The 14,079-nt window shown below is 43.0% G+C and overlaps 1 protein-coding gene across 1 annotated transcript; it reads left to right on the top strand.

The window, feature by feature from the left end:
• The first annotated feature begins 522 nt into the window (after positions 1–522).
• Positions 523–13,743, top strand: IL20RB (interleukin 20 receptor subunit beta). The gene is made up of 8 exons (XM_061991940.1): positions 523–610; positions 1,437–1,445; positions 5,894–6,020; positions 6,657–6,847; positions 9,142–9,266; positions 12,455–12,605; positions 12,876–13,018; positions 13,618–13,743. Exons 1-8 carry the CDS (start codon positions 523–525, stop codon positions 13,741–13,743), a joined length of 960 nt encoding a protein of 319 aa, XP_061847924.1.
• Positions 13,744–14,079: the final 336 nt, after the last annotated feature.

Here is a 14,079-nt window from a genome sequence, read left to right as displayed (position 1 = left end):
TTAGTCTTTGAGGGACAGGGTTTAGTGGTAAGTTTAGCAGTGTGAGGCAAGTGATTGGACTTGATCTTAAATGTCTTTTCCAACCAAAATGATTCTATGATTCTAATACTCAGGAACTTTCCAGGTGCTTGGAAGTATCAGGATTTACTTAGCTTGGTTGCTTAGCAGAAAAATGAGCATTCACAGTTATATCAAATAAAATGGAAGTATCCCATGAAGCCTATTTCCTCCTTATAATGTCTTTGTTTAAAACAGATAATTGCTAAGTAGGTGAAACATAGTTATGCCACCTGAGCAGTTGCACAGACCTGTAAGGAAATGTTGGCATCTGATTGCCTGGACACTCCCAGGAACTACACCCTCACAAACAATGTGTGTGTGTCTTTGGCATTGGTGCTGACAGGCAGAGCAGAGGTGTTTGCAGTCCTGCCCAGGATTCTCTATTTCACTCACATCATGACTGGCTTGGAAAAGGCTCCCTGTCTAGGAAGGGAAATTTCTGCGCTGCACAACGGGGTATGAATGTGGGAAAAGGTGACAAGCGTGAGCAAAATGTTGCTAAGTCTCATCTGCTTCTTCCTCTGCACTCTGATTGCACCAAATCTCACAGGTAAATGGCTAAAATGTTTTCAGAAGTCAGAGGATGGAGGGACTGTGAGAAACAAGAAGTCTTTTATTTCCTTTTGTCAAACATGCCTCTACAAAACTTGAACCAGATAGGATGAAGTCAAGTGATACCGAACCTAAATTCTTTGTCTACGTTTGGTACTAGAATAAGCAAATGAAATGGACAGACTATAAATATTATGTTCTGTAAGTAAATTCTGGAATCTAGAGGGGAATTTCAGTTGGAAGGAAATGAACTTACTAATACTGTATTTATCTCTACTCTTTTGCTGTTCTTGAGAGAAGCTGAACTTTCAAGTCTTTTAATGCTGAACACAGGGGACGCCACGTCTGAAGGATCAGAGGGGAAAGGTATAAAGTGTTAATTAATATCTCAAAAAAGTCCACTGAGGGTCTTCTTTGCCCTGGAAGGAGGTTGTGTAATTTATAATCTACTTCTCCAAGAAATGCTGGTCTCCAAACACATCTAGAAGCAGTTTCACCTCAAATCTCCTGACTACACTTGGGCATTTTTGCGATGGTCTGTCCTCGAGAAAGGAAAAAAGGCTTGACAATGTGCTCAAATTTTGCTCAGTTCTCTTTCTCAGTGTGCCATCTTAGCTCCTTAATGCAGGTTGCATCTAGCTCCATTTTGTTCTCTGCTTGGCCAACAAAACACTCTGGATCATTATTTATAGTTCTTAGTTTCTAGGTATGGAAACCAATGACTCGTCAAGTTCCATATGCTCTGAACATTTATTCTGTGGAATAGGGAAGAGTATGACAAATGTTCTTTAAAAGATGGTAAAGCTGGGCAACTAGTCTTTAAGGAAACTTGGGTTTGCCTTGAACTGTATTTTTATTTAAGGCCTGGCCAGCTGTGTGATGTTTCAGCACAGGAGCCGTGTTGCCTGTGTGTGTGTAGCGACTACCAGCCTCGCTCAGCTGCACACTCATCTATTTTTGTCTTCTGTGCTGTGACAGACAATAGGAGAGAAAGGTGGGATAACTTACCCTATGTCCCCCAATCTCTTGGCCTTGACTTGAAATATGAAAACTTGTGTCCTTTTTGAGCACAGAGTATTTTTTGATGGAATGTTTATGTCTAAATCTTCCCAGTGGCTGCACAGAGCAGACACGAGGTTAGAAGGCAAGTGTGTTCCTGTCTAGGCTGGAAGTCCAGCCTTTGTATGCAAGGTGCTGGGGAGAAATCAGGCATGTACTAGGGTCTTGCCTTTTGTAGTCAGTTTGTGCAATTGGCACATGAAGGAGGGAATGTTCCCAAAGCCTTCAGGTTATACTTAACTATTATTGCTGTCTAAATTGACGTGTTTCTAAGTTAAAGATGTGTGCCTTTCATTTTCACCATTTGTCTCACAAAGAAATTCCTTTAGATTTTGGGGTTATTACAGACATTAATCTGTTTTCTTGTCAGCAATATTTAGAGTTCAGAATCCCCTTGTCAGATTCCCCTTCATTGAAATGTCTTCAAATGCAGAGAGGTAGATCATGCTCAAAGATGCCAGAAGCTGGTGACATTGCTGTCCTTCAGGTTAGAGAAAAAGAGATTGAATGGCACAATGCTTGGAAGTTAAAAGACAATGCTTGTTAGCACAGCAGTGAGGAAGGATTTCTCAGTTAAGGAAGGATTTCTCAGTTCTGTATATAAAATGTTAAGAGGCATGCCTGAAGAAGCACAGGGTAGGTACAGCACTTCTGAGCAGTACGCACCACTGATTCTGGAGATACCATTTCTTCTTGTGTTTGTTAAGTCTCTGAAAGCAGAGGCTATTATGAATAAAGAGGTAATTTTATTAACATTTTTGCAAAGTTCACTTACATTTAAGTCAGTAAGAAGTGGTGGTAGTAGTGATAAAGTAGTAGTGATGAAATACTATTGCATGCTATAACCACAGAGAAGGAAGGGTACTAAAATGTACCCCAGAGCAATGGCATTTTATCAAGGTTTATTTAATGTGTTTGAAACTGTAAAGTAAGACAGATGAATGTACTGGTCATGTCTTTTCTTTGGCATGACTGGAGATGGTAGGGTAACAATCAGTACCACGGCTTGAAAGACTGTCATTTGGCTTTTGCTATGAGGATATCTACGTATTACTTGTGAAACCAAAATTGAGTGGAAGTGGTACACAGCCCTGGGCTAACAGTCTTTGGGATCCTACCTTTTCTCTCTGTCTAATTGTCTCCTACACTTTTTATAATGGTTGTTTCTTTTCCCTTCAGAATGCATAGACCAGAGTTGATTTTAGTACTGAAGCAACATACTTCACTGTTTATCCTTAGTGTTTATACAACCTAGAATCATCTTCCAATGTGGAACATGTATTTGTTTACAATTGTTTTGTGGGCTGTCCCAACAGGTGGATTGGAGAAACCATGGATATCATTTGTTTGGATATGATACAGGACACTTTTTGTCTAGACATACAGTATTTTGGAAGAACATGAGCCTCTCTTCCAAGCTACACCTTTCAGCACATCCCTAGGTGGCAGACAGAAAGCAGAGAAGTGCATTGTTGCTTTTATTGCTCAGGGACACCATTTGATTTGTGTCCTGGATGAAAAGATCTCAAGTTATAGCTCTACACCTTCCTGATTCAGTCCTGAGGGCTGTTCACTATGTTTGCAGTAAGGCATGGTTATGCAGTTGCAAGTATCTCTGTGAACACAATCATGTGAGACACCTGAAAGCTGGATCTTTTTACATTAGTGCATTTGTTATTTAATCATTTATGCTTTTGAGCACAAAATCTTATCATTTTTACACATAACAGCTACACACACACATATGCATCTCTATACTTATGCCCACACAGATACCTGTTTCTATATTCTTTGATTCAGGAAGGTAAAGAATATCTTTCTCTAGTTTCTTTCTTCTGAAGACAGATGTCCAAAGTAGTGCAACAGTCACGTGAACTCTATGTCCAGAACACTATACCCCACCACCACCATCTTACCTGACATGCTGGAGATTTGTTTTCTGACACTAAAGTGCAAACACTTCATGGCACTGAATGAATAGATGCTGTGTGCTATGGTTTTGCCATTGAAGGTACAAGGCCCTGTAAAAATAAGCAAATATACTCTGTAGCTAACACACCTGAGTGTTAGGTTATTTTATATCTTATTTTTTCTGGAAGAAGAGTTATGAGCAGCAAAACTTGTGCCCATCTTGAATTCATTAACACCAAACAGAAGCTTCAATCAGTGCACTTTCTTTTATAGAAACACACACAGAGTTCTTCCCAATGAAAGGAAGAAAGAAACCTTAATGTCTGTATCCCAACTTTTGTGGTTCAGCTGAATCAAGGTGAATGAGATCTCTGTGTTAATCGAAGAGTAATTGATTTTGACAGCAAACCAGGAAACCAGTATGCTAAGCTAAGCATAGTCAGGAAATGGAGATTGATCTCAACCAGAGGCAAGATAATATTTGGGCCATTAAAAGGTAGATAGTCCAATTCAGAACTCTCATCTTCTTTTCTAGACACTTTAATAAGAGCAAGTTCAATAGTGCTGAATACAGAAATATAGATATCCAAAAAATCCTACAGTAAAGGACTTGGAATCCTAGGAAACACTCCAGTGCAGTTCACCTCTGTTCAGACCTGGAACATCATTGTGTGGATGAGTCATGTGGAAAAACAGGTGCCTGATAATGTCATTGAAGTCTGTTATGTAATTCACACACTTGGGTATGCCAACTCCCCACTTTAACCAAGAGTACAAGGCAAAGTAGTAGCTAACAATCCAAATGTTGAGAAGCATGGAGTATATGAGGGACCAAATGCATGCTTAAGCTGCAGAGTGAAACTCAATAAGGTTTTATTGGGGTTCTTTTAAAGACAAAAAGTGCCTTGACACAAGTATAACCCCCAACCAACCAGGAGCAATAGAACTGCTGATATGGCAGTGATTCTTTTGCTATCAAAATGACAGAGAAGGAAGCTTCTCATCCCAGAGATCTCTTTTAGTTTAAAGAGCAGCCAAGCACCGTGTCAACAGATCCATCTCACTTCTGCCAAAGAATCTATGATGGTTTAGAGTCAGCCAGGCACAACCATAAAAGAATTGGCATCAAGGTTTACTCCACTAGTTGTTTTATAAACAGGAAATATTCTAAGGGTAGAAAGAAGACCTGTGTTGATCCAAAATATTAATCATCGTGAAAATATTGCTCATGGACTTGTCAACCTGGTTTTGATCCTGGGTAGAACAACCGATACTAAATGGTTTCTTTTGTAAACACAGAGTAAAAGAAGACACCCTCTTTTAATGGCAGTTAAAGACTAGTGCAAGATAGACCTTGCTAAGTGAAATAGATGTAATTAAAAAAATTATTTGGAAATCATCTTTAGGTAACATAGAGATGTTGTGATGGAACAGTTACTCTGATTCTGGGAGAGTGTTGAAATGATCACTGCCGCAGTGGCTTGGTTGTAAGCTCACCATTCATTCCTCTTCTCCAGTGGCTCCTTGGGAACCATTCCCTGCTGAGCACAGAGAGAATAACTTTCTTGCAACTGGAAAGTCACAGAACAAAGATAGTTCTGTTCCCATTGTGTAGTGCAGGATGTGCCTGTGGGGAATCCTGTCTTCTGTGCTCCAGTCCAAACACTGCTAAGGATTTAGCATTAAGATGCCATAGGATAAAATTAACTACATGTAGGTACCATCCCATATATATGCCTTGACTATCTCAGACTAATGTAATGATTTCATTTATAGTCCGTTGTATAGGTTTATTCTACTAAGAAGTACTTTGATTACAGCCTACAAGCACTTGTATTACCAGAATCTTACAACATGGGTAAAGCTGTAGCAAAGCTGGGATCTTCTAACCTGCCCAGTCCAGTCAAGCCTGGAAAGAAATAGCACATTTCAAAGCATAACATCCATTGCAACAGTCTATAGAGTACAATAGAGTATCTGTCACTTGCCTCCATTGAATTGAATTGGATGGCTTTATAAAAGCTTGACCTTTATTCTCACTGTTGTACTGACACAACAGAACACTCTGAAGTAACAAAAAGATATGTTTTGCCTTTCTGCAATCAGTGCCAGCCTAAATGCTCTGTCATTTGCTCTTTGGTTGTCATTTCTGCTCTGTAAAATACTCTGTAAAAAAGTGACAGAAGTGAAACATGAAGAGTGTGTGTTTCTCATGCAAAACACTGCTTTGCACTATCCTAAGACCATTTTTTTCTGGTACATTCATATGTCTTTCTTATTTATTTATTTTTTCTTTTGCTGGGAATTTCAGGTGAAGATGCTTCGTTGCCAGTACCTCAGAATGTCTCTATTCTTTCTACCAACATGAAACACTTCTTAACTTGGAGTCCTGTGATCATCCAGGGAGAAACTGTGAGATACTCTGTTGAGTTTCAGGGGTAACTTTTGTTGTTGCTTTTTTTTCTTCTTTCCTCTTTCTACACTGTTTACTTACATTTAAAACCCTGTAAACCCTGGTTAGGGGGAGGAGGGAATCCTTTTGCTCCAATTCTGAGCTAGTTCACAGCTTAATACTTGAGTAATCCAAGGTGTGCATTAAGCAAATGAAAACAACTTCTGTTCAAAGAATTCAACTGTTGGGAAGACAAGTAACAGTTTATTTAGGAGAGGAAAAAGAAAACATTTGAGAGTTATTCAGTGATAATCTTTTTTAAAACATTTAGCACATATTACAGGAGGTTTCTGCATCTTGAGCTGTGACTTGTATCGCAGTATGGCTTTGGAATTCTGCTTTAGCAGGGATGATCAAGTGAGTGGGCAGGATTTGATGCATCAACACTGAGTAGGCTATCCCCACCTCCTACAATATCATGCTGCTTTTGGCTCCTGAACAAACTGGATCTCTAGATAAGATCTAAACCACACCCATCCAGGTTTCATACAGTTCTGGTGTTCCAGCCCCAGTGTATCCCAGTACTGGTTTTACCTGGAAAGAAGTATCAAGTAGCCTTAGCCCATGTCAGAGATATCTCCTGTCAGACCGTTGCCTCTCTGCTTTCTTTCCCTCTCCTCAGGGAGTATGAACGAGAGTACGCCAACGAGAGCTGGATTCCCATCTGTGAATGCTCACTCATCACAGCCTCAGTGTGTAACATCACAGAGGATATCTCAGCCACTGTGGCCTATAACCTCCGTGTAAGGGCAGACACTGGTGCGAGAAGGTCAGAGTGGGGCACCCTGAAAGGTTTCTTCAATCGCATCACAAGTGAGTCCTACTCTTTGGCTTAAGCTGCAGCAGTGCTGAGGGATTGCTCAGGTGCATGTTTGTGTATTCTGTGTGTCATACAAAGCCCATAAATATAGAAAGCACCTTCTGCTTTCCAGCTCCTCTCATGTTGGGTTAGGATATTTCACTCCACAGGCATGCTGTGTTCTTGGACAAGTGTTCCTCCTGAGGCAGGGCTGAATTTACCAGGGTTTGGATTTCAAGGGCTTCAAAGATAGGTAAGAAGAATCCAGGCATTTCTTTCATCAAGTTGGCCATTCTTGACCCTGATTCCGACGAGTTCTCATTAATCAGAGTTCCATTTAATCCATGTGATCTAGTCGCTTCTGAAGGTCCAGAACTGAAGTGCTTCCAGATTCTATGGAAGCACTTACTCTAGGAAAAAGGCCACATCACCCTCCACCTGCAATCCCTGGCAATCCCACTCCCTTACAGACAGGATTGCCTTCTCCCATGTTGTCAAATATATGAAGTAACCTTGGAAGATGAAAGAAAACTGGAAACCATAGCATTGCTGCAGTCCTAGAAGTGCAGGTTATCTTCTACATATCCTTCCAGCTCCTGCAAGGTTTGAGGACCAGCTCAACCCAAGGATTATGTTGCAGCCTAAAACTAGCATGTTATTTCCAGTGTTTCTCTGTTCTCTGACACATAGTCAATTGCTTTCAGCAATAAAAATCATGCTGGAAAACTTTGTTGTGGTCACTATTAGAGTGCAGCTCTCAATCTGGGATGGGTAGTTATCATTAATGTTAGTCACTGGTTGCCTGTCCAAGACCAGAGTTGACCCCATCTTAAACCTTCATCAGTGATTGGAAGTCATCCAGTACTTCATGAGCAAGCAGTCCTCACTCATACCGAGCATTTAGTCAAAGCAGCATGATCAGAAGTGCCAATTAAGTGTGTGTTTTGGTGTGGAAGTGTTTTCTAGATAGTGCTTTAGATGAAAACTCCTTCCCAGAGTTAGGGGAAGGATATTCCTTAGCTTCACCCTATTCATGAAGAAAAGTAGCAACTTTCTCATTGTACAATGGAGTATCTGACAGCTTGGTCCTGTGCCTTAAAGACCTCAGTACAATCCTCTGGCTGAGCTGTGAAAGTTCAGAGAGTACAGTTTGCAGGAGGCTGCAGTGTGAATACTCAAATATGGACAAATATCTAAAGGAGAAAGAAAAGTCTCTAAGTTCTTGTCCTCATGCATTTACTGCTCACTTTCTCTTGTCTCTGCTTTCACATCTCTTAGGAAACCTGGCATTGGCTCTGAGAGAAAGTAATTCAGAGTACAGCCCACAGGTTCTATGTGTGGTTCATAGACACACAGGGCACCAGCGCAGCATACAGTACTTTTTAGAGGAAGTATAGCTCCAGTGTCAAAGCCTTAGGTGCAGATACATCTATGATAACACATGGAAAACAGTTCTAAAAGATCTTCCTGAAAGTAACAATTTGGTCAGACTTACTTCATCATTTATCCAAAGGAATGGCATACATAAGAATTAGAAATATGATTTCTGCACTGCCTTGATTCCCAGTTTACAAATGTACAGTGTGTACTTTCATCCCTGCTTGATCAGTTCTAACTGTTTCTCTAATGCACCTCACAGCAGAATCCCAGACTGAACCAAGCTCTGAATATCAAAGCAAGCATCAAGCAGATCACCTACAGATTTACTTGCATTCATTTACAAAAAGTTAAGTCACAGCAAGTCATCAGCCCAAGTCTATCTAAAACAATGTAGATACTAAAAGAAAATCAGGATTTGTGTCAAGGGCCAAAGATATCCTGAGTGAGGCCTGTTTGCTTTTTTCCTTCACCTTTGAATAACTGCCAAAACTCACATGAAGAAGCAGTGCTTTCACAGCACCTGTTCTCTGTGTTAGTGCTAAGCTAATGCCCAGGAGCAGAACTGACCTCGTGTGGTGTCTCAACTTCTGGTAGCCCAGCTGGTTCAGCTGCTGTTGGTCACAGGGACCCTCAGGACAGATATTTCCTCCTCTGGTGAAAATGCAAAACCTTTCAAGCCCTGAGCAACACAGCTATTGCCAAATTCCTCTTTGCAATGTCAGTCATGGTCCTTCTCCTGCTCAAAGTCTGCTACCATATCTATGACATACTGGGAGGTAGAGCAGAGAGAAGTTTCTGCCTCACTGAAGCAACTAGCTCTTATTCCAGATTCATGTTACTGTGCTCATAATAGCAGCTTCTCTTCCTCTGGGGAAAGGAAGACAGTTCTTAAAGGGTTGTGACAATGGTGCTCTCTCTGTGTTGGCAGCTTCCCTGACCCCACCTCTGATGAAGGTCATAGCAGATGGGTGTCATTTACTAGTGGAGCTGGAAGACATGGGGCCTGCCTTTCAGTTCTGTGTTCTCTATTGGAAGAAGGGCCAGGAGATTAGGGTGAGTTTTACCCTTGTGTTTTGGGCAATAACAGAGAGCCCACGTACTTAGAGTGAAAGCATACAGACACTGCCTGTGGCCTGTTTGCCAGTCCAAGCTCCTGCTGGGAAGCTGGAGGACCTGTCTGGAGTCAGTGTGTGCCATATCCCTCTGTGCATACCTATGCTTTGCTCTTATTCACATGGAGAAGCTTGTCTGTTCTTTCTACATTTCTTCTCTGGGAAGATGAATGCCCCCAGGGACCTCAGCTATTGAGAGAAACTGAAGGTGTTTATGCTGACTTTCTTCTCTGACCATCATTTGGTTTGCTTGGGGCAAGGTTAAGGTGTCACACTGGGGTACTGACAAAGTTTCCTCAAGAGTTTAGTGTAAACTGCTTGCCTGTGACAGCGAGCTGTACATTGCTCAGCTGAGGGCATTGCTTACACCTGGGTAATACTGAAACAGTGGCAGTTGATGTTTCATTCAGATGCTTCTGTTTTCCCTGGACATCAGTTGGGTTTTTTTTTTCCTGGGAACCTGGTGCTTCCATAGCACCTAAGAACACAAAAGTGGAAGCAGCTATATTGAGTCAGACCATGGGATGATCAAACCCAGTCTCTTGTTTGTGCCAGTGGGCAATAGAGATAACCAAGGAAGACAGCAAGGACAGAGCCTGTATCTAATTAGATTCTTTGCTGAGATTTCAGAGACACAGCTCCAGGAAGTTCCTGAGCCAGAAATGTTATCATTAACAGCCTTTGATGAATTTTTGTTCCATTAAGTTATCTGTTCTGGTTTTCAGGCTATGTGAACTTCAGCATGCACAGCCTCCTGGAGTCAGGAGTTCTGCAGCTTAACTGTTGTGCAGTCTCAATCTCAAGGGGGCAGAGGGGAGAGAAGAGAAGAGAAAGAACAGTTATTCCCTGTTCACTTTCCCCAGCACTCTAATAGTTTTATATTGTGGATCTTTTTCCAGGCCAAGGACTCCCAGACTACTTAGTTGTTCCCTGTGGAAGCCCTTCCAGCTATTTTTGCCTTTCCCAAGGTGGGCAGGGAGTAAACCTGCACAGTTTGAAGTGCAGGAGCACTCTGAGTTAGCACCATAAAACAAAGCAAATCTTCACACACTTTTCTTTTCCCAGTAGTTGTTAACATGGGTGACTACCACAGAGCTGACTACTCCATGAAACCTGAACACCAAGTTCTTGTTTCTGATGAGGGCTGCTCAACCTCAGATCCAGTCACTGACTGTAAAAATGAAAGGGGGGGGGAATCTCATGAACATCATTTCACATTTATCTGTGTTGAATTTCATTTGTCATTTTATCCTAGGACTTTCCTGCAGTTCTTCACAGTGGTCTGTCATCTTTATCATCCTGAAGTGTCTTTTTACTATCATAGCACATACCAGTCTTAATTTTCCTTCCTAATCATCCATAGTAACACAGTGGCAAGCACAGAGCTGCATGGGTGTCCACCAAAAGTTCTTTCCACTCTGAGAAAGGGTTAAAAATTCAGCTATGAAAAAGTCCTTCTTCTATCATGAAGCAGCAGGAGCAGGGCTGCCCACTATGAGCAGGCAAGGCAGGAGCCAAGCATCATCTGTATGCAAGCAGTGCCCTCCCCAGTGAAGCTCAGACCCACAGTGGGCAGAACCAGATACTGGTAACAGGGTCCCCACACAAGGCAAGTGATGAACCAAGCCCAGAGTCCATAAAGGGACCTCAGGCAGGAGCAGGATGAGACAGGACCACAGGCAGGGCTGGAGAAGGAGGCTGCAACATGCTTAACAAGGAGCTATCCTGGAGACAAACTACTATGAAGACGTAGGTGGAAAGTCCATCCTGAACACAAATCTGGAGCCAAGCAGACCTCCAGCATAGCTTAGACTGGGACTGAAGGTCCTGAGCTGAGATAAATGGGGCTTCTAGGCCATGGATAGGAGGGTAAAGATTGAGGAGCCAAGTAGGGCTGGTCAGGGATGCTGCAGCCTGATAGCACACCCAGAGCTCCAATGCCTTTTACCCTATGGCTCTTAGCTTACTTATGAAATAGATCTTCTTGACTACCTATTGCAAATCCAAGTGAATGAGGCCAATCTTTTCCATGAGCTTTCTGAAACCTTAGACACAATCACACAGGTTTCTATCTGATTGTCTTTTATGAATGAAATATTAACTCTTCCTCAGCACACATTAATCACCTAAACTTTCATTCCAAACTTAGAATAGTTTCTACCAACTGGATTGTCACAAGCATCAGGTTTGCTGGTCAGTGCATGTCTACTCATCTGCTGGGAGCCTTTTGTCACATTTGACATCTCTGATTTGAGGTTTCTGCAAGAGGTTACACACCCCAGGTACTCAGTGGCCTGGTTTTGTCCTTGAAATCTTTTCAAACTAATGGCCCTCAGGATCACATTTCTGTGGAGAAGGATATTCTGATGGAGAGAGGAATTACCTTGCCAGAAGAAACCTCCTGGCTTGCTGGCGGTGTCCATATGTGTGTGATGCTGGAGGCTGAGCACAGGCTTGGCATCTGCAACACAATAAGGATTAGGATCAACTTTAGCTAATTGTTATCTCTCCTTTCATGACTGAGGAGATTCAAAATAGCAACTTCACTTTGCTAGCAGTTAATGGAGTCCTATTTATTGCAAGTAGATAACAAACTGGTGTTCATATGCTGTTTTAATGGTTGTTGAAGTCACACATCAAATCCACTCGCTCCTCACAAGCCCAGTCTGTCCCTTCTTTGTGCTCTAGAGCCAAGACACAGTTCTCATATCCCTATCACAGCATGGTTGTGGCATTCCTATCATATCACAATACCACAGGCATGACTGTGATATCACAGCAAAACCTCAGATCAATCAAGATCTTAGTTATCAAGCACTTAGACCATAGGAGCAGGTTATGGTCTAGTGTTGTGGCCCAGCATCATCAATATGCCTCTTTGGCTCACAGCTCCTTTCCATCCTCTCCTACCCTCCCAGATGTGTGCAATGTCATTCTGCACTCCACTGTGCTCCCTTGACTCCTGCCTTTCTCCCTTTCTCCTCTCATCCATCCAATCCTCTCTGACATCTCCTGCCACTTCTTCCTTTTTTCCCCAATGAAGTCTGGACTGTCATCGAATTAGGGCTCACATTCTCAATTAGATCATTCCCTTATGTTTTGATTTTCTCTTTCCTGGGCCTGTAGCAGATGCAGCAGAAGGTGGTGAAAGAGGTCAGCTCTGTGGTTCACCTGGACACCATGGAGGCAGGACATGATTATTGTGTAAAAGCTCAGACATACGTCGAGGCGATCAACAGAAGCAGCAGCTTCAGCCAGGAGCAGTGTGTGAGAGCACAAGGTAACAGCCTTCCTTCCCCTTCCCCTTCCCCTGGGGTAGCCCTGCCCAAAAAGGATACTCCAGCAGCTCTTCCTTTCACTTCCATCCAGTATCCCTTGTCTTGTTTGCAAATGTGCTGACTCAGGAGTGGGGCTGGTGTTTTTTCCTGGAGTAGACCAACAAAAGATCTCAGCAGGGTTGGTGGGAAGAGCAGCCACAGAAGGTTCAGGCTGACTGCCTTGACTGGGTTGTCCTCACCGTGCCTCTGATTGCTGCTTCTGTTATTTCTAGGTGGCACATCCAAATGGCTGGTTGCTGCCCTCGTCTCCGCTGGCTTTGCTGTGGCTGCTGTGACCTTGCCTCTCCTTACCTGGAAAACAAGTAAAATCTTTCAGTATTCCTGCTGCCCCGTTGCTGTGCTGCCAGACACACTGGTAACTTGAGTTTTTTTACTGGGCTTTATTGGGTTTCAGTGTGCTGGGTATTCCCAGGAGGATGGGGCAGGCAGAAACAGCAGACACATGCATAGAAAGCCTTGCTCATTGCAGTGTGATGAGCTGAGCTGCAGGGGTCCAGCAGCCCGTGGCAGTTGGCTGCATTGCTGTCACTGCCCTTGGCTTAGAGCCCTGAACAGAGACAACACTCCTGGTGCTTGTGAGGAAGCAGCTTGGGAGGCACAGACTGACCCTGCCTGACCAGCTGCTCCCTGAACCAAGCAGCTGTATCACTGGCAACACTGCTCCACGTCCCACGGTACCAGTACTGAGCTTCTTCAACGTCTTGCTGAGGAGAAATGAATCATCCAAAGCAGCCTCTTCCCTCACTCACTCAGGAGGAGTATGTTTAAATCAGTAGCTTGTATGTACCTTGCAGTTCAAGTGAGAAAGCAGGCTGCAGTTTTTGCAGCTGTGGGTTCCTGAGCACCAGGACTCTGGGCAGTTGTGGCATGAAGGATGAGAGGAATGGTTTGTGGGGAAAAGCAGAAGACAGAGAGACTAGCTCAGTGGTTTGAGTGAGTGCATTTGTGTTACAGAAAGTATCAGAGCCCCCCATGCAGCTGATACTGTGGGACAGTGAAGAAACTGAGCAGTGTGATCTGATGGTGCACGTGATGCCCTCAGAAGAAGTTCTCCGGCTGTGGATTCAAGAAACGCTTTAGAATACTCCAGGAAAAAAAAACCAACAAAGCCCAGCCTGTGGAAACAGACCTAAGCAGAGCTCACAGATGGTTCCTCAGTCTTTCTCAGAGTGCCATAGGTAACATTGTTTTCCTTGTGTCTAAAAGCTGCTGCAAACTGAAGGTGATGTGTATGATGAGCACACAGCCTACCCTCATCTTAGTAGCATCTTCATCCATCTACATTCAAAGCAAGTAAAGGTCCCAGCTGACAAATGCCAGTTGCTATACCTTCCCTTCATATCCATACACCATGACCAGACATGAGTTAACTCTCTATTAGCCATATGAATGGTCCCAGGGCAGAGAGCACCCTTC

Source organism: Colius striatus, chromosome 3, assembly GCF_028858725.1.
Source record: "Colius striatus isolate bColStr4 chromosome 3, bColStr4.1.hap1, whole genome shotgun sequence".
NCBI lineage: Eukaryota > Metazoa > Chordata > Aves > Coliiformes > Coliidae > Colius > Colius striatus.
Note: the sequence above shows the minus strand (reverse complement) of the source record. Positions and strands in the feature narration are given on the sequence as shown.